The sequence below is a fragment of the Perissodus microlepis genome, chromosome 2, assembly GCF_051167445.1.
Source record: "Perissodus microlepis isolate ML-2025 ecotype Zambia chromosome 2, ASM5116744v1, whole genome shotgun sequence".
NCBI lineage: Eukaryota > Metazoa > Chordata > Actinopteri > Cichliformes > Cichlidae > Perissodus > Perissodus microlepis.
The window spans coordinates 9,656,929-9,681,541 of record NC_140462.1 but is presented as its reverse complement, the minus strand read 5'-3'; the positions used below and the strand labels follow the sequence as shown (position 1 = coordinate 9,681,541).

Sequence of the window (24,613 nt, the reverse complement as noted above, 5' to 3'; positions counted from 1 at the left end):
ATTTATATACATTTATATAAAATATTCCTACATTATTATTTTTTCTGCCTCAGGGTTTTCCTGGTGAGAAGGGCACCCCGGGTGCTTCAGACATCATCGACTTCAATGGGAAGCTTCTAGATGCTTTGCAGGTGAGTCATATTCAAGTGTCGGTGTCAGCGACACCTGATTCATTCAGCCGCTTATGACTGAATTCCACATAAGGATTGAGGCAGAGCTTTTCAAAACAAGTAAATAACACCAGAGCTGGCAGTGTGGTAAAAAGAAACCAAAAACTGAACATGTCGCCATTTCTCCTCGACAGGCCATCAACACCATCAGTGTTTCGGTAATCTGCTGCTGCTGTTGCTGCATGTTTTTGGCGGTGTGACCAGTAACTAACACCAATGCACAGATTTGCATCTAAGCATCTCTTGTGTATTTACTGCATCGCCCGCTTTCTCTTGCTAATGGGTTTTGTTTGTGTTTGTAGATGCCCTCAACAAAGAGTGTTGGACTTCATATGTATTGGATGTCACTCTAGGGGCCACATCTAAAGAGCATTACTGAGTGTCCCAGTTTTCCAGAGTCTCTTGTGTATTTGTTTGGGACATAAAAAAAGCACAGCCCTTACAAATAAAGCACAGCTGTGCTATCAGATGACATGCAGCCTAAAGAGCTTTGATTAATTATGCAGAAAAATCAAAAGCCTTCTGTGTTTTTATGGCATGTATGTGTAAAGTATGTGTTTGAAACCTGCTACAGGGCAGCATGGTGTGTTTTACTTTGTGCTAGCACATAGAGAAGGGAGCGCCTCACTGTCAACACAGTCTCACATCACTCTCTTCAGACACAAGCTTCTTTGATCCCGCTGTACACCGCAGTACATGCTACTGGCAGATGGCTCTCTGAGAAGTGGAGCATGCATTTGATTTAAAACAATTATGAACCAGGTCCCCCTGGAGCTGAGCTCCTGCATGCAACAATCAATACAAGCAATATAAGAATGTTGCAAAGGGATTGGTGAAAGCATGGACCCGAAATCTTATCGGAAGCTATTTGCCATTGCGAATTAGTTGGCACAAATTCACACGCAGGGCTCCACGGAGCAGGTAGCGCTCACTGGCCACCTACCTTGTGAGTTTATCGCTTGTTTGTGTGAAAAGCGTTTCATGTGCTTGTTGTGAAATGTTAGGTGATGATGAATTTGGTTTAAAACAATGCTAAGATGGGTTGTTTGTCACTGTCAGTCATTTTGCAGATGAATAGCATTCACTTTCCAGTGATGGAGTGTCTGTGATCAAATAGTTGCTTGTAAACATCAGTTTCCATGGCTTTAAAAGCTGAGAACGAACAACAAGTTAGGAACTGGAAAATGAATCGTACACCTCTGGGAGGCGACTTGGCTTTTTTCCTTTTTATTGCTTCAAGATGACCGGAGCCTTTACAAGGAGGAATAACAAGTGTAGCATTGTGAATATAAAGATTAAGTGGAGTGATTTACAAGAGCTATCACTCATAGCATAATGGCGGAGCTGCATGGGAAGAATATGGCCTATTACATATATGCACGCCATTCTTCATTCATCATTAGGGTTACATAAAGTCACATGAATGTTTTCTCCAGCAGTCCCATCATTCAGACAATCACAGAGAGCCGTGCCAGGCTATTGTGTAGCACAGACCACATTCAGAGCTCTTTTACAATCTCTGTAAGATAAAAATTGCTTCAAGTTGGTTGTGATCAGCAAAAAGGAATGAAGGAAGGTTTTGGACTTGTTTACTGTCAGGCCCACATTGTGAATTATAGCGTTTTGTGTTCACGATTTGGGCCTTTTTATAATGAGTTACCAGCCTCACTGTAATAAACAGTGTGAGAGTGAGCGGATAAAAAATGCAGAAGATGTCTAAGGGACTCTCTGAAAATTGCAGCTCTAATTAAAGCCATTTTAGTGTCATATTTTTATATGATGCATATGACTATTTGTAAGAGAAAGACCTCCTTAGCTCCCCACAGCTTTATAGCTGCTTTCAGGTCTTGGTTTGATCTGTTTGAGTTTGGTCTCACAGCTCGCACGAGCAATTTTATCCACCAAGAGAGGCAGCTGTTGTTAGCACGCCAGCCCGGCAGCAAGTGACACACAAAGTCGGTGACTAGCTGTAATCAGCTAAACCAGAAAATCAGTTGCTGCTAGATTAATTTAGTCTAACACAGGTCACGCAACAAAGCTTTGTGCTCATTTCTTTTATTCTGCCTGTTTTTCTCCAGGGGCCACCTGGACCACCAGGACCTCCAGGACCTGCAGGGGAAAAGGTAAGCCATACAGCTGTGATTGGCTGATATTTCTTGTTTGATAAATACCCAAAACATGCTAAGCCTGATTTTGTAGACAAAGTCAGATATATTAGTCCACCGAGTGCATCTTCCCTCTTTTTGTTCTGCATCAGGGTGAGCTCGGGTTACCTGGACCAGCAGGAGTTGACGGGGAGAAGGTAAAGCGACAAAGAGAGTATATTACACCCAGACGCATGCTCCTTTTTTTTCACTACTTCATATAGTAGTCAGTGGGACGTTTAGCATCATCTGCCTTATTAATCTCTTCTTCATCTCCAGGGACCCAAAGGTGACATGGGTGAGACGGGACCTCCCGGCATGAGAGGAGAGAAAGGCGAGATGGGTCTCTCAGGGCCTACTGTAAGTAGCGACAGTGACTCTATTTCGGTAATAACACAATGGTGACAACTTTAAAAACAGCTGAAAGTTAATCCTGCTCTTTGTGGCTCAGGGTATGGATGGACAGAAAGGAGAAAAAGGCGACTGCAGACTAGATGACAACTTGGTTAGTATGAGTATGAAATACATGAATCCTCTGAAGTTCATTACAGATTGCTGCACCTCCAAACAGACAGTTTAAAGGGAAATATATTGTTATTTATTTGTTATTTGCATGTTTTGAACCATCTGCTTCGTTGCTTTAAAGAACTGAATAATGTTCACACTCATTGATGTAGATTTTACTCTAGTTTTAGGTTTTTCCCAATTGATTTTCATTTTGGAAATGAGTGAGAATCTAAAGAAGTAAACACATGAAACAGTCTGAAATTCTCTGGTTACTTTGAGGAAGTAAGTTTTGAATTTAGCTGAGAAACTAAACAGTGGCTCTTGACCACTTTTTGCACTTAATTTATATGCTTCTCCTCTTGTTTCCACTTTTTCATTGGTGCTAAAGGTTCAGATGATTTCCCAGCCAGGCCCACCTGGCCCACCAGGTCCACCGGGAATACCTGGGCACCCTGGATCCATGGTGAGTACCTGCAGCATAACTTTATATCATTTCAGATAAAAACAAGTCCAGTCAGGTCTGTAGTTTGCAAAGACTCACATCACACAATGTCCTACAGGGGCTGCATGGAATGCCTGGTCCTAAGGTAAGCTCGTTTATCTGTATGTGATGGAGGCTGATGGCAGCTGTATGATGCATTGTCTTGTACTCAGTGTGGCTTTGCTGTAATGCAGGGTGAACCAGGAGTGGGGATAAAGGGAGAGAAGGGAGACAGTGGTCCTCCTGGATCCAGAGTAAGTGATAATGGGCTTTATTATTATTCTAACGTGTTGGTCGTGGCTCAAGAACTGGACATGATGCCGTGATGAATGTGTGCTTTTACTGCAGGGATCAGATGGCCTCCAAGGTCCACCTGGGTCTCCGGGCTTAGTGGGCCTTCCTGGTGCCAAGGGAGAGAAAGTAAGGACACAACAACCTCCATAAAAGTGTTTAATAGATCTGTTGTTCGTTGCTGGTTTATTCATTATTTTAAAAAAAATCTTTCTCAATGTGTATTTGCAGGGAAGACTAGGAGAGCCTGGGCTAGATGTGAGTTTCTTACTAAGAAGAACTATACATGTTGACATTTTTTATCATAGTATCTTCAGTTTAAATAAAGTCTAACATATATTGGGTAATAAGTTCCCTTATGGATTGTGGTTTTGTATCCAGGGTTTTCCAGGCCTGAGGGGAGAAAAAGGTGATCGAGGCGAAAAAGGAGACAAGGTAAGTCCAAACAGATCCTCAGTTCTCCTCCAGCTTATCGCATCTTCTTCCTTCAGTTTTTTAACATAGCAACAATAATGACTGACTTAAACTGCTTAAACTATTTCCAGTGTATGAATGGGCTGTCTTCATTAGCTGCATGTGATAAGTGTATGAATTTGTTTAACTGTTGTCCTCATCACTCCCAGGGTGACAGAGGAACAGTAGGGAAGAGAGGTCTAAAGGGCCAGAAGGGTGAACAAGGTCCTCCGGGTCTGGACCAGCCTTGTCCTGTGGTATGTCTCCTCCACACATGTACACACAAAGGCTTTGCAGCAATGCTGATTTGCTTACTCCCACTTTCCTCTAGCTTTTTAGTTTAAAAACAATTAGCATATATCTTATCTCTGTTTCACCCTTTAACTGCTTTTCTGAACTTGTTCTTCTATACTTTAAATGTCTAATCGGCTCCTGCTAACAGGGGTGCGATGAGTCTAAAGAGCAGTCTGTGAAGGCAGCGGTTTCTTCTCCTGCAACTCCTCCTCTTCCTCCTTCTGGCCCTGAGGGCCCCTGTCCTCTGGTACAGTATCTTTGTTTCTTTTCCCCACTTCTCTCCGATCACTGTAACTGATGCTGTTATTGACTGTTTAAACGCTTCTTTAAATTTTGGTCTTTTGGAGGGGGGGGGGTTCCATTTGGTCCCAACTCTGAAACATATACACTGATATTTACCAACATATTGTTCATGTGGGTCTGGCTTAATAATAATAATAATAATAAAGAAAGGCGTTCACAGATAATAAACAGCAAAACTGTCTAGGCCCGATCAAGCCAAAAAACGTAGAGCTTGCTATGAATTTGTGAAATATACACACAATGCCAAGTTCCAGAAATGCAGAACTACTTATACTTGATTGCAAAGAAGAAAACAGAAGAGGAAAAAGCAGGTGTAATCAAGAAAATAATAGTAATTAATAGTTTCATCAGTATGAAGGATCGTGCAAAATCAGAGCCACAGACAGACATTTGGTAAATGCTGACAACGAGTTACATATGAGACATGGTACAGTTCTGTAGCTGGTTGGCATCGTTTTGCTTGGAGACTAGTAATAGAAGGAAACATCTAGCATATACACTATATGGCCATGGAAACCCATGGCAGGAAGTTCCTGGTGCACAGTTTCTGTGCTGATGTTAATGCCAGAGGATTGGAGCTCTGCACTTACTGAGGAAACTTTTATGTGCTATGCAGCACAGCACTCAGTAACTAACTTTATATGGTCTGACACTTTCTGGTCAAGTTGTCATAGTTCCTAAATAATACCACTTTACAATAATACCATTTATAGTTGATGAAGACATTGGATGAACTGACTGCGGCATCCTACTCAGCAAGCTCTTTGCAATGACCAAATATTTCTAAAAGCAGATTGCATGGATAGGTGCATTTTATCACACATCTTTTCAGAGATAAAGAGGTGTGTCCCAGTACTTCTGTCAAGATAGTGCACCTATCCAAAGCGAAGCTAAGTTAACTGGACTGCTGACTGTACCTCTTATTTAACAGATCGACCATCGTGTTATCCAAGTATTTCTCCAAATATCTAAATGTTCATTTTAAATGTGATAATAAAAGTAATGTGGTACTTAGAAATCTGGATTTATTAGAGTAACATATGACTTAAAATCAAAACAAAAGTAAAATTTGATTTTTAATATAACACGGCTGACCGTGAAGGCACACCAACCGACATTAAAATCAGCAGCGTGCAAATTCTTCAGATGCGGGGAAGCATGCATCACTGGACATTTTCACGCTTTTTTTAACTTCTGTTTTCACCTTGCAGGGACGTGACGGGCTACCCATACCGGGCTGCTGGCACAAGGTGAGTGTTAAAATTTCGAACATGTTTTTTTTAATCATTTTATTAACTTATGAAATCATTTCCAAATGATTTCGATACAGCAGAGAGTGCTCTGGGGGAATGGCTAACAAAGTCAAAACATGCTTAGTATTATTCAATTGAATTCATATTTGTTGGCTTATTTGACACAGGAGCATTTTGTAAGTATATTACAGTCTGTGTGCGATTTTGTAATTGCAGAGCATGAATATCTGAATGCAGTAGTTATTTGCTCATTTTAATTCTTCCGCACTAATCAGTCTATTTTTTCTTCTTTTGCAGTGATTACTAACCAGCAGCATGGAATCTGTACATATTGATGTGGTATATATTGCAACAGAATACTATGCCAACAACCCCACTCCCTTTTTTCCTTTTTTATAAAATCCTATTATATAATATATTGAGACTTTGAGAACAAGGACATATTTGGGTCTACAGTATTAAAAAAAAATGTTTAAACTCGAGATCCGGTGTTGTTGTTGTGTAAGCAGCCGTGCTTTTGAAGAGACTGACGTGACGTGGCCGTGAGACTCTTAGTTTAGAGGACAGTCCAGATGCCATTGTTGGAGTAGAGGAGTGCCTAACTAACAAAGCCTGCCTTGTTGCCTGATTGTCGTGTGCGCACTCGTCCATTCTCACAGGATGGATGGATGCTTGGAGAGATGGACGTTGTTTCGCGGCGGATGCAAGAGTGTGTTGTCAGTACTCTCTTGTCCTCTCTCTGTTTTTGTTTTGAAAGGAGGAAATGGCAAGGCAGAAGCTCAAACGCAAGCGTCTCTCTCAGCCCTGAAACGGTGCGGGGCCCGGTTGGAGTAAGGACACGTAGACACGCAGAAATCACAAGGGGCTGATTTGCTTTTTGCAGCAGAGCCGGCCATGTAATGCCCCTGTGTCAAACCGAACTCTCACATCCTCCGACATGGAATCTCTCCAAGAGGACGCAAACACTGCGTTTCCACATTCACCTCAGAGGGAAAGATGAACCTGCTTCTGATTTTTTGTAAAGGCTTGAGGTTTTCTGAGAGTCAATGATGTCACTGGCACATAAGGAAGGACTTTCTGTGCAGATAGTTTGAACATGTTATGGTGATCTCTTAAATTAATCTTAAGTCAGTAAGTAAGTTTTCACTAATGCATGATCATAACAGTTTTGTATAACATGCTATCAGCTTGTATGACTTGTGGTCCCTCATTGAAACCTCAAAGTGCATTGATTTTTACATACAATAAGCATTTTTTTAAATGAACAAGCCACTCAGAAACGTTAGTCCACTTTTTTACGGCTCACGTTTATGATGACTTGTGCCGTTTTGTTTTATTATGGTATATTTTTACCTATCGCCAGTCTCATTTTTGCATTCCTGTGCATTACCATGATTGTGAGATGACTAGGTAGTGAAACTTTAAGATCAGATTTGAAGGAACCATTAACAGTATTCATGATAAACCAGTGTTTCAGTTGCTTGACAATTGATTGCCAATCTTGATGCGTTTTGACTGATTGTTATATTTTAGTCACAGAAAGAAAGGAAAAGATGTTTAATTACTGCTGCCAGTCTTTCCTGGACAACAGTAGAAGTCCTTGCTGCTGACTTAAATGTTTGTTGTTTGTTAGATAGCTTTGAATCAATATTAGTCATGGAATGCAGGACTAACGCTCTAAAGAAGAAACCTTTAATCAAACATGCACACAGCAGTTGTTTTGGCGGTAGTTTCTTTTTCATTCAGCAACATCTCAGCACAGTGGTTCTAAAGTCTTTGCAGTCAGATGACTTCAACTAGTTTGTTGTGGTTTTTGTAATACATTTTCCTCAGACTTACTCATTTATTGGTGCTTAAATACTTTTGTGTACTGTTCAAATAAAACACAGACACGCACAAATGCACACCTTTTAAAGAACTGCAAAACAAATGGTGAAATGGTAATCTGCGTTGGCTTGGACACTATACACAGGACTGATAATGCATAGGATCAATATATGCAAACATATACGTATTAATGGAAAGTGATGTTAAAGTTGTCTATGCATTGATATTTGTAATGCAGTATTACTATTACTCAGTAATGATCTTTTTGAAAGGCAAAATACATTTTCAGGTTAATCATTTTTGGCAATCTACAGGTTACACTGGTTAGTTGTCTTCAGTACTATTAACCCATCACCACAGAGGCTGCTAAACATTTTCAGCTAATGCTGTAATATTTCAAATGGATTTTATATTACAACAGTACATTTGTAATGCTGACTTTCTTGTAATTATAAATATCTTAATGTCCTATAACCAGGCTCACGTTATGTTCGAGTATGGTTTAGGCTGCAGATCCAGTAATTAACAAATTTATTAGACTACCTTTCATTAAAAATCATAAATATTTTAGAAATCTCTTAAAAATGTGTTTAAAAATATAAAAAATATATATATATAATGTTTGTTTATTAGGCAAATACAAACTGAATTCATGTTTTTTCTATCCAAATTTAACCTGGCACACTGGACTTCTCTAAGAAGTCAGAAATTAACGGAGCATAACGCTAAACCACTAAAACAAATTTTTCTGTACAAGGTATGTAAACTAATCTGGAATCTTAATCCAGAAATACTTACTTTTTATTACTGTTTTTTTTTCTGTTTTGGGTAAAACTGTAAATTGGAAAATTCCTGGACAACAACAGAAATTATATTTTAGTATTAAAAATATTATTTACATAGGTAGTTGTATATACTGGTGGATTAACCGGTACAGAAACATAAGAAAATGATTTTGGTAATGACCAATACTGTTAATTTAGGGCAGCTGTGACATAAACCTGACACCAGGTGGTAGTTTAATAAATTTGTTAAGCATTCTTCCAAAAGAATATTTCCTGTTTAAGCCTCAGATAAGAAGCTGTAACAAACCTCATATCACCTTTTGTTTATTATCATTTTGCATGAAGTCTTTTACATTGTACCTGCAAAGTTGCATCACTTAAAACACAAAACAATTTCTGTATCAGTAGAAAAATATGTTAACTTAAATAACACATACTCAAAAAACTAAAAGACATTAAGCTAAAACGAACTTTCTTTGGGAATCATGATCAAATGTGTGTTGAGGTTGCAGTTATGTAGAATGGTTTAATACGCAGGTTTGGGTTTTGTTTCATTGGGAAAGCTGGTAGTTATCTGCCACATTACATATGTGTGTTGATTTCTTTCACAGATTCTATCAGTGTCTTTTTTATGGCTAAATAAGTTAATGGCACCATGTCTGGATAGAGTTTGTTTTAGCAACTCTTTTACCACAGTGTTAGCTTAACTTTGTGAGAATGTTTTTATTTGCTCTTTTTTGGTTGGGTATTTGGTTGTAAAAGATTTAAGCTATTTTTGTAATTGTCTAAAATGTATAACATAAAATCTGGTAAACTAAACATGTAGATGGAAATAAACCCTCTAGTTCTATGGTTGCTTGTCATTAAATATATCCATGTTATATTGTTCTGGTTCATTCATTTTACATTAAAACTAAGAGGTGCAGCCAAATCTGTGCTATACTTCATGCATTGAATTTAGAATCCTTCTAGTCCTGAATGATCAGGTCAGGTTAAGATTAGCAGTAAAACTTTCCTTTAAAAAAAAAAAAATCATATACTTAGAGATGGATCGAGTGACCTTGACTCATCCCTTAATTATGTTACTATGGCAGGGGTTCCCATGATGCACTGAGCATCTATTTACCATTCTCTTCATCACATGCCACCACTGCATGTCATTGAATTAAATTGTGCTCTCTTCTATAGTTTGTTTTCTCCTTATCTCTCTGTGCACCCTTTCCTTTTCTCTTATTTTTAACCCACACAGCAACTGGTCACTGCATTTAACTGCCCCTCCCTGTGCCTATTTCTGCCAGAAGTTTCTTCCTGTTAAAAGGGAGTTCTTCCTTCCCGCGGTCACCAAATGCTTCCTCATAGGGGATCTGCTGATTGTTGAGGTTTTCTCTCTAATATTTTAGAGCCGCTACCATGCAATACAAAGCTTCTTGAGGAACTGTTGTATATCAAATATAAATAAAATTGTTATTGGAATTGCACTGACTGCACTAAAGAACTAAGTGGCATATCCATGCAGTTTTCTTGTTTCCTCAAATGTATTCTTCAGTTATCAATAAATGAAATAAAATTTTACATTAGTTAGCAGGAAATTCATTTGCAACAAACAGCTAGAGACAGAAGACGGAAGACCTCTGGATTGGCAGACCGGAGTGGTGGTTCCCATCCTTAAGAATGTTGTGCTCCAATTATAGGGGAATCACACTACTCAGCCTCCCGTGAAAGTCCATGCCAGGGTGCTGGAAAGGAGAGTCTGTCTGCTAGTTGAACCTCAGATACAGGAGGAACAACGCGGTTTTTGTCCCAGTGCCAGAACACTCGACCAGGGCATGCTGGAGAGATTGTATCTCTCAGCTGGCCTGGGAATGCCTTGGTGTTCCCCTGGATAACCTGGAGGAAGTGACCGGGGAAAGGGAAGTGTAGGCTTCTCTGCTTAGGCTGCTGTCCCCATGACCCAGCCCTGGATAAGCAAAAGAAAATGGATGGCTGGGTGGATACACAAACACCTAGAGACAGAAGATTAAAGGAATAATATTAGAAAATGTTAAGTTTAATTTGTCATTTTATACATATTTGGACAGAGGAGCAAAAATGTACACAGTAGGAATCTTGAAGAACAATTAAATGGATTAATTCTATCATCCTACCAGCAGCGGCTGTATGCATGGGGACAGCACTGATAAATGACAACACATCCGAGCTACCAAGTTGATGTTTAGAAGGAAATATTTGTAAAGCTCAGAAATCTTAACAAGCATTTTATCATATATATATATATATATATATATATATATATATATATATGTATATATATATATATATATATATATATATATATGTATGTATGTGTGTGTGTACATATATATATAATCATTTCAAATTGGCTCATGTTTATTAGTACACACAAAACACAACTTTGTTTTTCATGTATTTGGTCACGTGCCTATGCAGAAGGACTTTGAGGATGTGAAAATCAGTAGGATTCATTGTTTTGGACCCATTGATATTTGCATTAGATTTTACCAAAAGCCCAAAGCTAGAAAGTCTACAAAATAAATGGAACAGAATAGAAATACTAAAAGGGAGTATTTCTATTCTGTTCCATTGTCACAGGTCTTAGTCTTATTTAAAGTGGATTTACTTTTGAGGCATTACAAAAGTCATAGTCAACAGATATTGGGTTTACAATTCATTGGCTAAAGACAAGACAAAAAATGAGAGAGACACAACCAAAGATTTTCAGTTTGTTAACCAAATGAACCTTAAACAGTAATTAACCTTATGAGGTGGGATATTTTTTGTCTGTTTCAGCAGTTATATGAGTGATCGAATGTTAGCTGTAAGCAAGACAGAAGGCCATCACTGTCCATTCGCTTCCGCTTATCCTTTTCAGGGTCGCGGGGGGCGCTGGAGCCTATCCCAGCTGTCATAGGGCGAGAGGTGGGGTACACCCTGGACAGGTCGCCAGTCTGTCGCAGGGCCAACACACAGAGACAGACAACCAGTCACACTCCCATTCACTCCCGCATTCACACCTATGGGCAATTTAGATTGTTCAATTAACCTATCCCCACAAAGTGCATGTCTTTGGACTGTGGGAGGAAGCCGGAGTACCCGGGGAGAACCCACGCAAACACGGGGAGAACATGCAAACTCCACACAGAAAGACCCCGGCCTGATAGTAGAATTGAAGGCAACAGTGCTAACCACCGTGCCACTGTGCTGCCCCACTGTTAACAACTATATTTACACATAAAGAAGTTGGCATTAACCACAACAGAAACACTGTCACCTAAACAAAACTGACCAAAACTTTAAGCATGGAAAGATGTGACATTGTTATTTCTATGTTAAATGTTATGTTAAATTGTTATTTCTATGTCAAATCATCTAAGACTATGATTATTTCATTTTTAAATATTTTCTGAGATGCTGTAATGGAGCTGAACCATTAGATCATTTGTTGTGATTACACCAATGTTTACATATGGTACACTTCACTGATTACTGAGCTCTTGCTATCTACAATCTTTGACAACAGGCACTTTGATATGAAATTTGAGTATCAAAGAAATGTTTCTGAGGAGCTCTGTCTTTTGGTAAAATAAACCGTTAAAAAAAACAAACATCTTTGATTAGGTCTGTCATGAGCATCTGACATATACACAATCACTCAGGATTAAATACCCGCGCCTGTGACAAAGCATTTCGCCCCTAGAGGGTGCTATAATTAAAAGCAAAGCTTCACACACGTCTGAACAATTAAAAAAAAAAAAAAACCCTCAACGGGTGTAAAAAAAAATTCTGAATGACAATATAAAGTGAAGAAGTGAAGAAGAAAAATACAGATTAGAATCCAAGTCAAAATAAAATAATCCATAATTCAATCACTGAAGTGGAAGAATTCACACACTGTATACAAAAAGAATGAATTCTGCTGCTCATAGTTTCATACCATGAAAAACATACAACACAGACCTGGCTAATACAAAAACTAAACTAAAAAGAGTTAATTGTTTTAAAAAAAAATGTTTGTTTTTATTTGAATACCTGTAGTGATTTTCCTAAACCTTGCGTCTGGCATATGTCCTCCATACAACAAGAGACCACAACTAACACTTAATCTATTAAAAACTAAACTAAACATTTGGAAGCAATAAAAAAAAAAAACTGAAACTAAATTGAATTAAAAACAATACGTCAATATGAAATAAAAATGAAAACTAATTAGGAAATACATAACTATATTAAGTATTGAAAGCATTTAGAGCCAGGCAACAATTCCTTTTCTTCTTCTTCTTCTTCTTCTTCTTTGATGAGCAATAAAATAGGTTGTACGTAAAGTACGTACGTAAGCATTAGACGTTACATGAATTAAGCTCAATTTCTATTTGGGTAGAGAGCATTAACAAAAATGACTATAACTGCGTTTTGTGTTTTATTTATTATTATTATTATTATTATTATGAAAAACGTACCTGATACATTTTTATGATTGTTGTGTTACATGTTTGTTTGTTTGTTTTCGGGGCTTTTTGAGGACCATTTTTATCAAAACTTTTACTAAATATGACGTACAAAGAGAGCATGAATTTAACATAATCTGTAGCACATACTACAGGTAGTATAATAGAGGTTTTCTTTTCGTTTCTTTTTACACACGTCGCTGTGTAATGGGCTGAAGTTCACATATCCCAGAATCCTCCGCGGGCCTCTCACCCCGTCTTAGTTTTTGCATCCGGGTCTGAACTTCCTTTTCCTCTGTGCCTAGATGCGATGAGGACCTAGGTTTTCCCGGACCTCTGAAAAATCCGAATCCATCCTTGCAAAAGGCACCACCGAACCTCGCCAAAATGACCGAGCAGATGACAGTGAGGGGGACCCTGAAGGGGCACAGTGGATGGGTCACCCAGATCGCCACTACGCCCCAGTACCCCGATATGATCCTGTCGGCGTCCCGAGGTGAGGCTTCCCCCGCCGGTTGCGCCAACATGGCTCAGATAGCATTATTAAGCTAGCTGCTGCCGCTGTAATGTGAGGCAGATACTTAAACTGATGTGTAAGGAGCAGATAAAACATGAGTAACCACGTAATATTAGATAAAGAGGACTCAAACTTTTACATAAAAAAGGTCCTAACTAGCTGGAAAGAAGCAGGTTAGCTAAGCTCGCTAGCGCTATCTGTCGTCATCTGTAACAGACTCGTTGATGTCCATACTTGTTAGGAGGGTTGTAGCACGTTTAGTTACCTGAATAAATGTAATTATTTAGCAACAAAACCCTCCTAACCTTCGTAGACTGAGCCCGTGGATCCGAAGTTTAACAGGTGTGCATGTAGTGCTAGCAATAGATGCATGCTGATGCTTAAATTATTCGTTTCCTGAATGAATATTGGACGTTGAGACATGAAACCGTGTTGCTTTTTTTCAGACAAGTCCATCATCATGTGGAAACTGACCCGTGATGAAACCAACTACGGTATCCCCCAGCGCTCCCTGAAGGGTCACTCTCACTTTGTGAGTGATGTTGTGATCTCCTCTGATGGACAGTTTGCCCTGTCTGGAGCCTGGGACGGGACCCTCCGCCTGTGGGATCTCACCACGTAAGTGCAGGGAGTCTTGGGCAGATGTTTAGTAGTACAGGTGAAAAGTCAAGTCTTCTAAATGACATTTGATTTTTAAGAATCACTTGAGTTTGAAGAGGCCTAGTGCTAGTTTCTCAGATCTGTTATATGCCAAAAATAGTCTTACAAATGAAGTGTTTTCTTAGTTTCAGAATATCAAATTGTTCTCTATACCATCAGTAGATGAGATCTGATACCAACAAAGCCTAAGTTGTCTAGATCAGGTCACACTGACTTTTCAGCAGTCTGATCGGCCTCGCGTAGACAGAACCACCACAAAGGTAATGGGGAGAAGGTCTGTACTCAGACAGGCATAGGTTCTGTCAAACCCATCACCTATCCTCTACCCTTAGTGTGAGCTCAGAAAATCACACATCCATCAGCTGCTGTTACTGTATTTGCACACTGGACTCACAAAATCATGGGGAAATGGAAGTTTGAACATAATTTAGCTGATTTTTGTTACTGTGTGGGAGCAAAGTTAGAAAACAAGAGGGGTTTTTTTTGCTTAACAGATTAAGGGCAAGTATTATGGAAGAAACTGTAAGTGTAGCTGCATTCTTTGGTGGTTTCACAGACTACTTGTGAACCCAAACCACATAGTTTGTCCTTTTCTTCACCTCTGGCCGTTGTGTTTTCCTTGATTTTTCATTTTTTTTATCACTGAAAACTCAGTCGAGCAGCAACATTGGTGTTTCTTGAATGGCCTCAAATAGCTGGCTTTTGGGTGTGCACACCATTTCACTGCCTAAGATCTATGCTGAAAACAGTGATGGTAATAAATGTGCAGATGGTCCAGTTTTGCTGGATTGTGCATCCACAGCTTTAAAATCTTGAGTTGTATTTTATTTTTATTTTTTTTATTATTTTTTTCAGTGCCAGTGTCCGCATTGTAAAACAAAGACAAGAAAAACTGGTGTAGTAATTTTTTTCTGGCTCTTAAATTAATGTCTAGGCCTTGGACTCGTTAGTAGTATTTGGATGCAGTGGCAGCAGGCATGCATTGATTGGTTATGCTAAGGTGTGCAGTAATTTAGTTGATCTGTAATGCCTGCATATTTTTCTTCCTAGTGGTCTCACCACCCGCCGATTCGTTGGACACACAAAGGATGTTTTGAGCGTGGCTTTCTCTGCTGATAACCGCCAGATCGTGTCTGGCTCCCGGGACAAGACCATCAAGCTGTGGAACACTCTTGGAGTCTGCAAGTACACCATCCAGGTGAACTTCCATCTAATGCTCTCCTGCAGCTATCAGCCACTTCTTAATGCCTTAATATTATTTTGAATGAGACACTTAACACAGTTAAAGTTGCTAGCTTTAATGTAAAGCAACTAGATGGCTCTTCATTGTTGACATCTACATTTTCCCCACCTTGTTTGCCTGATTGTGATAAAATGATCTGGCAGATAATAAAACTTTGTTATATGGTTTGTCTGCTCGATGATTATTACAAATTTTGCATGTATTACCTGATCTAGTTGATGAGAACTATTGATGAGGGCACAAACCAAATAGCATCACGTGATGTTTTTAATACCAGCATAACTCATAATCTGGCTTTGAGAATTCACAAAGCTCTTTATTTTGCAGGATGAGGGCCACACTGAGTGGGTGTCTTGTGTTCGCTTCTCCCCCAACAGCAGCAACCCCATCATCGTCTCCTGTGGCTGGGACAAGATGGTTAAGGTATGTTACCTTTGTGGAAACTTGGTGTTTTGTGGTTTGCTCAGTGATTTAAAAACTTTTCGCATGGCTTAACTGAACTCAGTGATGAGAATTATTTATGAGAGCAAAGCTCAGATAGGCTGACACGATGGCGCTAACAGTGCAGGCCTAACATAGTGTGCCCCTTGCTCATAGGTGTGGAACCTGGCCAACTGCAAGCTGAAGACCAACCACATTGGTCACACTGGCTACCTGAACACAGTGACCGTGTCTCCTGATGGCTCCCTGTGTGCATCTGGTGGAAAGGTAAGGCAGAGTTTAACTGAATGTCTTTTTTTTTAATCATTTTTATTCCACTTAATAGGAGTAAATTAAATCCTGCAGGTTTCAACAATGATGTATTCTTTACATGCATCTGTTTGAATATTGATGACACCAGAGGCTGTTACTGAGTGATTCCTGCACCTTAAAGAGATCATCATTAGTGCTGAAGATTTTTAAAAGTGACTGTTTGCTTTAAATGTTACACAAAGATGTTTGAACTGAAGGATGTCTTCTGTCTTCCACATTAGGATGGCCAGGCCATGCTGTGGGACCTGAATGAAGGCAAGCACCTCTACACCCTGGACAGCGGTGATGTGATCAACGCCCTTTGCTTCAGCCCCAACCGTTACTGGCTCTGTGCTGCCACTGGACCCAGCATTAAGATCTGGGTAAGGCTTCACACTCTGGTATCAGTCTGTGTGTTAAAAATTAAAGTTGTAAAGGGCAGTGATGTAACCTAACATGCCAGCTGTATTCTATGATGAAAACCAGAGGCTGTTTCTGAGCTCTAACCTCGTTTGTTAGTTTAATAATAACTTCAGTCACTGTTTTATACCTGTTAGTGATCGCACCACCTCTTGGTTCTTCTTTTCATGTAGGATCTGGAGGGCAAGATCATTGTGGACGAGCTGAGACAGGAAGTGATCAGCACAAACAGCAAGGCCGAACCCCCACAGTGTACTTCCCTGGCATGGTCTGCTGATGGACAGGTAAGAAAAACATATATATTAAGCATGTGTCACTGTCAGAAGAGGTGCTTTTAGTGTTTTACCCCCAGTGATTATTCCCATTCACTTTTACCTCTGATGTCTACTGGTGACAGTCCTGCAAATATGAGGGGCACTAAAAACAGTTATCTGAATATGATCGGACTATAAAACGGCAGAAATTGATGAGCGTTGACTTTGTGTTCTCGGTTTCTTTACAGACCCTGTTTGCTGGCTACACTGACAACCTGATCAGAGTGTGGCAGGTCACCATTGGAACTCGATAAGAAATCCTCGTTGAAGCAACTTTAAATAAAAGACTGTTTGGAAAGAATGTGTCCCGTCTTGCTCTGAACGTATAATATTGGTGGTTCTCATATAAGTTGGTTAAAGTAAAATTTATTCATATAGCACAGTTAAAACAACTGTTGATCAAAGGGCTGTACATTTAAGATGATCAAAAGAGATAGAATTGACAAAATTTAAGAAAAGAAGCATTTGAGTAAGAAATAAAACAAAATAGAATTCATTCTGGTTTAAAAGCCAAGGAGTAAAAGTGGGTTTTTAAACTGGTTATGAAAGTGTCTAATGTTGGGGAGGTCCTGATGTGAAGAGGGAGTTTGTTGCACATTTCAGGAGCAATCACAGCAAAGGCCAATCTCCTCTGTGCTTTAATCTGGACATTGGGACAGCTAGGAGCATTTGGTCCCCAGACATCAATGATCTTGAAGGAATTTACCAGTTGAAAAGGTACGAGGGTGCTGACCTGTGCAATCCCTTGAAAAGTTAATAGTATTAGTCTGATTTAAGAAGGAAGCAAATGAGATCTAGTATAATATTTAAGTGCAAGTTTGTGGATCTCAGATCTTGTACCTTTTACTCAATTGTCTGATATCTTTAGTTAATGGTTACTTTTCAGATCATGTTACAGATGCTTCCTGAATGATAAAAGCCTCTTATCTCTATATCTGTTTTATGAATAAAATTTCAAATATATGAAGGGTCAGGTCTACTGTTCCTTTTCCCTGAGTCAAGAGAGAGAAGCAGGTCACAGAGCAGCAATGCTACAGAGTATGAAGGTTTGATGTGATCTGTATACAAAGAGGCTCAACTTTAAATATGTGCAGTAAAAGGCCTCAAATAGTCAATTAAATGGCCTTTGTAAAGCATTAATGTCTACTTTAGTAATCTTTAAGTGTTGCTTTAAAGCATTTTCACTGTCATCCTGGTAGTTCAACCAGGCTGGTAAGGTGCCCCCTTATTATACAGTGTGTGCCACAATGTGACAGTCCTCCATATTTAAATTACTTTGGTTTGCAAAATCTATGCGAGTCACGAAAACAAGTCTGATTATCAGATCTGCTGCTGGAATAACACTGTTAATAGTTATTGCCACGCAAAAAGGGGGCATACAAGTACAGCTATCCACGAAAAGGTTTCTTCATTGAGCTATAACATAATCTCCCACATCATGTTTATTGTGATTCTTACTATACCCTGAGATATTTGGCAAGATTTTATGTAACTAAACAGATTTAAGAGAAGCTGATACTTTTTTGACGAAGGGGGACAAATATTTATTGAACCTTTGAATTCGCGAGTTTGTACATGTAAGAATTGTCCTGCATGCGGTGCCGTACACGTGTATCCTAGCAACAGAGACATACACATCCAAAAGGTGGGTCAGTGGTTTAATTGAACGAATAATCGCAATTTGGCTTTTAAAAAAAGCATTTTTATAATGAGGCTACTCAAACTCTTCATTGCCAGCTGTTATTAATATTAAGTAAATTAATGTCATAAAGATAATTGTTACAAGCGTTTGTCTGATTTAATGTTAGCGAGCGAGAGGAGATGGATGAAAGTTCACCTCTTCGTATTTATGTGGAAAGAACACTGGCCATTATTAAACCAGATGCCATCGACAAAGCTGCGGAGATAGAGAATATTATCCTCAAGTCGGGCTTCACCATCCTGCAGGTATGTTAAAGTTTCTTACGTTGGTAAATTACAAGATGAGAACTGTGGGGTGCACTTTGTTGTGTCAGGGACAAGGCTATCCAGCTGAGGATTTTTGAGGAAATAATTTATCTATTTTCTATTATAAGAAGTGTGATATCTTCGTTCATATAAATGCCCCTTTTAAAAGTAATAGATTTGCTTCCTTTGCAGATATCAGTAGCGCAAAGGTTTTCCACTAGAGGGCGTTAATATCCAATGCAATTCAATTTTATATAGCGTCAAATCTCAACAGCAGTAACCTCAAGGTGTTTTATTCTGTATGGTAAAGACCCTACAATCAAACGTCCTTCTTTGAGCAAGCATTTGGCAACAGTGGGAGGGAAAACTACCTTTTAACAAGAAGAAACCTCTAGCAGAATCAGACTCAGGCAGGGGTAGACATCTGACGCAACTGGCTGGGGGTGATGGGAGGAAGACAATAACTTAACAACAATAATAACAAACAATAGTTGATAATACAATCACTGGGCACTTTATTTCTAGTAAACCTGGATCCCCTTTTCTCTCAGAACCACCTGAATGTTTCATAGCATGGTTGTCGGAAACATTCCAGTTTGAGATGATTTTAGCTTTGTGACATGGCGCGTTGTGTTGCTGGAAGCAGCCATCAGAAGATGGGTATATTGTGTCATAAATCAATCGTACATCTGGTACCTAAAGTGTGCCAAGAAAATGTACCTCACACTTACACCACCACCATCCTGAACCATAGATACACAGCAGGATGGATCCATGCTTTCGTGTTGTTTATTCCAAATTATGATGCTCAGTTTATACTTCAGAAGATCTATGACTATGCATACATGCCTAAATGCATTGAGCTGCTGTGACGTGATTGGCTGATTAAATATTTGCATTTACAAGCAGTTGAACAGGTGTACCTAATGAAGTGACTAGTGAGAGTATGCGACAGGACAAACCATTTTGGCACATGGTAAAAGCAATTGAAGTATGCATATGCAAATAGCAAATAGCCTCAGAATACCAGCCTGCAGAAATTAATCTGCTCTATCTGATGTGGTTAGAGATAAATCATGACTGTGTTCACCACCATATGTGCTTTCTCTGCCATATCCAATATTTAATCCCTGCATTAGAAGCGGAAGCTGCTGCTAAGTCCAGAGCAATGCAGTGATTTCTACGCGGAGGAGTATGGAAAGCATTTCTTCCCCAGCTTGACGGCCTTCATGAGCTCTGGCCCCATCGTTGCCTTGATGCTAGCATGCGACAATGCTATCACCCACTGGAAGTCCATCATAGGACCTGTCAACAGTGCCAAGGCCAGAGAAACCCATCCAGAGTGGTCAGTGTCATTCCTTGGGATAATGAAAAGTGGGGTGTAATTAGATTTTGAATAGAATAGAAGAAAATCAAAGGCTGACATTATTACACAATATATACTGTGCAGCATGCTCACACTTTGGTGTAAAAGCACTTGAATATTTCTCTGCAAACCTGCCCCATCCTTGGACTCAGACAAATGAATAACAGTAATAATATGTATTATTTACATGGCATTTTTTTTATATATAAATTTGACTTGTATATAACTTACAGTGTTTGATTGTAATTCTGGATCTCAGCCTCAGAATTTTAGTTCACCGTGTCCTTTGACCAGTGTTGGTCAAGTTACTTGAAAAAAGTAATCAGTAACTAATTACTGATTACTTCCCCAAAAAAGTAATCCCGTTACTTTACTGATTACTTATTTTCAAAAGTAATTAATTACTTAGTTACTTAGTTACTTAGTTACTTTTAAAAACACGATTTACAACCTGAATAGGTGATAAAGCGATAGCTCTTTCAGCCCAATTCTACTTTTTCTGCATAATCCATCATACAAAATGTAATCAAATGGAAAAGTCTCTTTTTTTTTTAACTTGTTTTATCAGTTTTAATCTTTTAACTTTATGCATCAAGCAAAAATTAAATTATATGCAACATTCTCTGACTTGAAGAAATTAGTTTAACATTTAAACCTATTTTCTGCACATTCCAGCACATAAAATAAAATATTTTTTTTGTGTTTACACTCAGTCTTTCAAATAGATGCAAGTAAAACACAGCAGAAAATAAATAAAATCAAAGACTAGCGGTCCTGTTGCTCTATTTTCACCTGTAAAGCAGGAGTGGGGTAGGCGGAGGTGTGCTCTGGTGCAGGTGTGCTGCAGCGGTCAGTGGAAGGATACGGCAGTTTCTCTGTGAATTTCCCATTACGTGGTAGCGCACTCGGTGCTTGTTTAGGGGTTTTTTTTCGCTGTAAAAAGAAGTTTTCTTCCCACGCACAACGGACGTTAATGTTTTTGTCACTTTTTATGGAATCAAACTTAAAGTAAGGTCAGTGCTTCCACGCTTTAAACGCTGCACGCTCATACTCTCTCCCGCACTCGATATATGATCCATTGTTGATCTGCGCACAGCTGTTGTCATGAGACATTCTCGCAAAAAAATCACGGTTTTAGTAACGCAGTAACGCAGCGTTCCTACAGGAAAGTAACGGTAATCTAATTACCGTTTTTGCAATAGTAATCCCTTACTTTACTCGTTACTTGAAAAAAGTAATCAGATTACAGTAACGCGTTACAAGTAACGCGTAACTGCCCATCTCTGCCTTTGACTGACCTATCATCAAGGCTTGGTATATTACTTTTATTAAAGGTATGGGTTAAAGGTCGGCTCTGTTAAAACTCATACGCAGATGTACAAAAAAGGAATGCTGTACTTTTCTTCAGCCTTAGAGCAAAATATGGCACTTCTGAGCTACAAAATGCCCTTCATGGAAGCGATTCATTTCAAGCAGCTGTAAGGGAGATCAAATTCATGTTCCCAAACTGTAAGTAATTTGCACACCCACACATAATCTTCTATACATAGAGATCTTGTGCATATGCAAGTGTTTTGGATGCTTTTCATTCTTTGACCTATGTGCTTTTTTTTATGCAGCTATAATTGAACCCTTACCCTCAAGAGAAGAAAATGAAGAATACCTGAGCAGGTATATAAACCCAGTTCTGCTACGCGGGCTCACTGAGCTCTGCATGAACAAGCCACTCAACCCCATTGTAAGTATTAGAAGCTACATGTGTTCACTCATTAGCCAGCTGTTTAGAGCTTTGTGAACATGGGGATTGGTATCTTGTATGTTTGCTCCTGATAGATTTGGCTTGCAGACTGGCTCATCCAAAACAACCCAGACCAACCTCAAATATGTGAAGCAGTCGTTGTGGAAGAGGAGCAATGAGAGGCAAACAGTGGGGGAAAAGGAGCAACGAGCACAGAGTTTAATGTCTTTCTTTTTGACTGAGAAATGAATCTGTTCAACGCTATAATGAAATAAATCATATTTTCAGTCGTAAGCATCTGTTTGCTTTCTGGCATAAATCAGCAATAGACTGGTGATCTGACTAGGTTGTACTTCACCTCTTACCTAAGCCCCAGAATTTGGGTTAGGAAAATGGATGGATGGATGGATGAAAGTTAAAAGTCTTCTTATCACTTAAATATAGACACAACTTCTTAACCTTTAACTAAATACATCAAAAATGGCTGTGGCTCAGGAGGTAGAGTAGGTTATTTGCTCATTAAAGGCAAACAAAAGTGTTTGGGCATAGAAAAAGTGCTTGGTTGAATTAAGCTTTCATAAAAGAAAGAAAGCACTTTCTTACTGCTTGTAGTAAGGTTTGAACTCTCAAAGCACTTTCTAAGCATTAAGAACAATTCAATGAAAAGTTGTGTTAGTTTGTCCACTTACTTTTGAGCCTCTGAAAATCGGGGACTGCGTGTACAATTGGCTGTCATTCCTGAAGGGTCATGCAACACGTTTGCCTAAATCCCTGAAATAAAGCTACACTGTAATTTGAATCTTGTGTGTCTGTGTTTTTAAATCTTTGGTGGCGATTACTTATGAACCTAACTTTATCACGCTGGGATGAAAGGTCTGGAAATATTCTCTGTAATTTAATCTTTGAATAATTTGATTTGGGCAGCTCCTTAAACTATTTTACAGCAGGTTTGGCACTAATTGAACATACAGTGTTGTGACAAAGTATATATTTCAAACTTATGTCCCATATATCCTCTGATAATTGTTAACCTAGGTCTACTTCCCATTGAGCTGCAGTGGTTTTAGCCCTAGCTGGGAAAATACGTGTGTCTGGTGCTGCACTTTCAAAGTCACTCATGTGTGATCTTATGTCATTTTTTACCTTGAGATATTTAAAGAAGTCTCATTGTGAGTGAATTTGACTTTGTTGGAAGGATATGAAAGTTACTTTTAGGTAAAAGTGGCCATGTTAAATATTTCTTTTATCCTCCGTGCAAAACAGTGCACCATCTGACTTGGAAGGAGGAAAGAAAGTATTCAGTATTATTGGCAATAATACTATTGGTGACTGTTTAATGTCAAAGGGCCACTCCATCTCCAACCCAGCAGGTAACACTGCTGGTCGACAAGGCAGTAGACAGCAGAGTAAATATTTGGCAGCACCAAATAACAGGACAAACAATTTTATAGGGTCTGCAAATGACGCTGTTTAAAAAGAGTGCATTTTGAAGTAGTGAACATGGTTGCACTGAATCCATCCGATAACCTGGGTCGACTGTATGAACCCAGCTAAGATTTGATTTGATTTGATTTTGAGTCAGTTCTGTTGCTGTTGCTCCACTCAGATTGATTCACTATTAGTGAAAATAATAACTTATTTGTGCATTTGGGTCTGCTTATTCAGTAAGAGGGTACTTCCAATACCATTTCCTACATTTATATGCTAAGATTGTTGGAAACGGATGATTGCAGTTACCCAGCTGTGAACATTTTGTTCTGCAGTGTGTGACTCTGTTTGTTCCTAACTCACCAGGTATACAGAAAGCTGCTTATACTGTAAACACAAGTGCTTATGACTAGCTCAGGATATTTTTTTTTCTTAAATAAATGGACTGAAGCATTATAACCCAAGTATATATCCTTTTATCACACACATATTTCTGGTAAAAGGATTTAGAAAAAGAATGACAGAAAATTATGAGTTCTGTCAACACACTTCAATGCTTTTGTATCTGATTATACATATACAATTGTGTGTATTACAACCTCAAAGCCAATCAATTAGCTTTTACTGTGCACTGAAGACATTTGAGTGTGAAACCAAAAGATGAATTTGAGAAGAGAGATCAGTTTCATTTTTTTTATTGCAGTTACTGGCATCTAAATGTGTTTTTTTTAAAAAACAAAAAACAAAACATAGAATATATATAACTACATCAATTCTATGACCCATAGACTTCATCATATTTCTTATTTCTTTAGTTCATTAGTAGTCTCTTCATTAGTTATGTCTCTCCAGGGTTCTTTTTCAGCACCTTTTTCAGGGTTTGTCCTTTCAGTCTTTTCTTCATGAGTTGAAATGTTCAGCTGGGTAAAGATCTGGTGATGGCCAAAACCTCTCACGCCACAACCGCCACTGTGCTTCACAGATAAGCAGATCCCTTCTTTATATATTGGGCTTTCCATCACTTCGGTGGAGGTTAATCCTTCTCTCATCATCAAACTGTTCAAGAACAGCGGTGGCTCATCTTTTTACTTTTCTTTAAACTTCAGTTTGACCTTCTAATTTTTTTTACCGCTGGTCAGTGGTTTGGATTTTGTAGTTTGGGCCCTGTTGTGTTTTCTAAGCCTCCTTCACAAATGCAGTCTTCACAGGTGAGAGCAAAAAAATTTAACTGAGTGAAGGTCCAGGGCTACTTCCCTATTTAAATAATCAATAAGGAA

General features: G+C 38.9%; 3 protein-coding genes across 4 annotated transcripts in view; all 3 read left to right on the top strand.

Moving 5' to 3' along the window:
• The window catches only part of col23a1b (collagen type XXIII alpha 1 chain b), a 127,661-nt gene extending 118,272 nt beyond the window's left edge, over window positions 1-9,389 (top strand). Inside the window, exons 17-30 of the mRNA XM_084944651.1 lie at window positions 54-131; window positions 2,249-2,293; window positions 2,428-2,472; window positions 2,594-2,674; window positions 2,766-2,819; window positions 3,210-3,284; window positions 3,382-3,408; window positions 3,497-3,556; window positions 3,651-3,722; window positions 3,825-3,851; window positions 3,975-4,028; window positions 4,217-4,303; window positions 5,855-5,893; window positions 6,654-9,389. Coding sequence (XP_084800777.1) covers window positions 54-131; window positions 2,249-2,293; window positions 2,428-2,472; window positions 2,594-2,674; window positions 2,766-2,819; window positions 3,210-3,284; window positions 3,382-3,408; window positions 3,497-3,556; window positions 3,651-3,722; window positions 3,825-3,851; window positions 3,975-4,028; window positions 4,217-4,303; window positions 5,855-5,893; window positions 6,654-6,704 — 795 coding nt within the window. The 3' untranslated portion in view covers window positions 6,705-9,389. The remainder of the gene's footprint in view (window positions 1-53; window positions 132-2,248; window positions 2,294-2,427; window positions 2,473-2,593; window positions 2,675-2,765; window positions 2,820-3,209; window positions 3,285-3,381; window positions 3,409-3,496; window positions 3,557-3,650; window positions 3,723-3,824; window positions 3,852-3,974; window positions 4,029-4,216; window positions 4,304-5,854; window positions 5,894-6,653) is intronic.
• A 3,854-nt stretch (window positions 9,390-13,243) lies between these two features.
• rack1 (receptor for activated C kinase 1) lies at window positions 13,244-17,158 on the top strand. The gene is made up of 8 exons (XM_084944617.1): window positions 13,244-13,467; window positions 13,935-14,106; window positions 15,199-15,346; window positions 15,719-15,814; window positions 15,989-16,099; window positions 16,366-16,506; window positions 16,717-16,827; window positions 17,046-17,158. Exons 1-8 carry the CDS (start codon window positions 13,359-13,361, stop codon window positions 17,109-17,111), a joined length of 954 nt encoding a protein of 317 aa, XP_084800743.1. The 5' UTR covers window positions 13,244-13,358; the 3' UTR covers window positions 17,112-17,158.
• A 112-nt stretch (window positions 17,159-17,270) lies between these two features.
• nme5 (NME/NM23 family member 5) lies at window positions 17,271-22,707 on the top strand. 2 transcript variants are annotated; one of them, XM_084944629.1, is made up of 6 exons: window positions 17,271-18,502; window positions 18,666-18,804; window positions 19,944-20,149; window positions 21,579-21,679; window positions 21,790-21,908; window positions 22,004-22,707. In XM_084944629.1, the coding sequence occupies exons 2-6, from the start codon at window positions 18,679-18,681 to the stop codon at window positions 22,085-22,087; spliced, it is 636 nt and encodes a 211-aa protein (XP_084800755.1). In that variant the 5' UTR covers window positions 17,271-18,502; window positions 18,666-18,678; the 3' UTR covers window positions 22,088-22,707. The 2 variants fall into 2 exon arrangements, with proteins under 2 accessions (XP_084800755.1, XP_084800765.1); XM_084944639.1 differs by lacking the exon at window positions 17,271-18,502 and having other exon boundaries at window positions 18,519-18,804.
• Window positions 22,708-24,613: the final 1,906 nt, after the last annotated feature.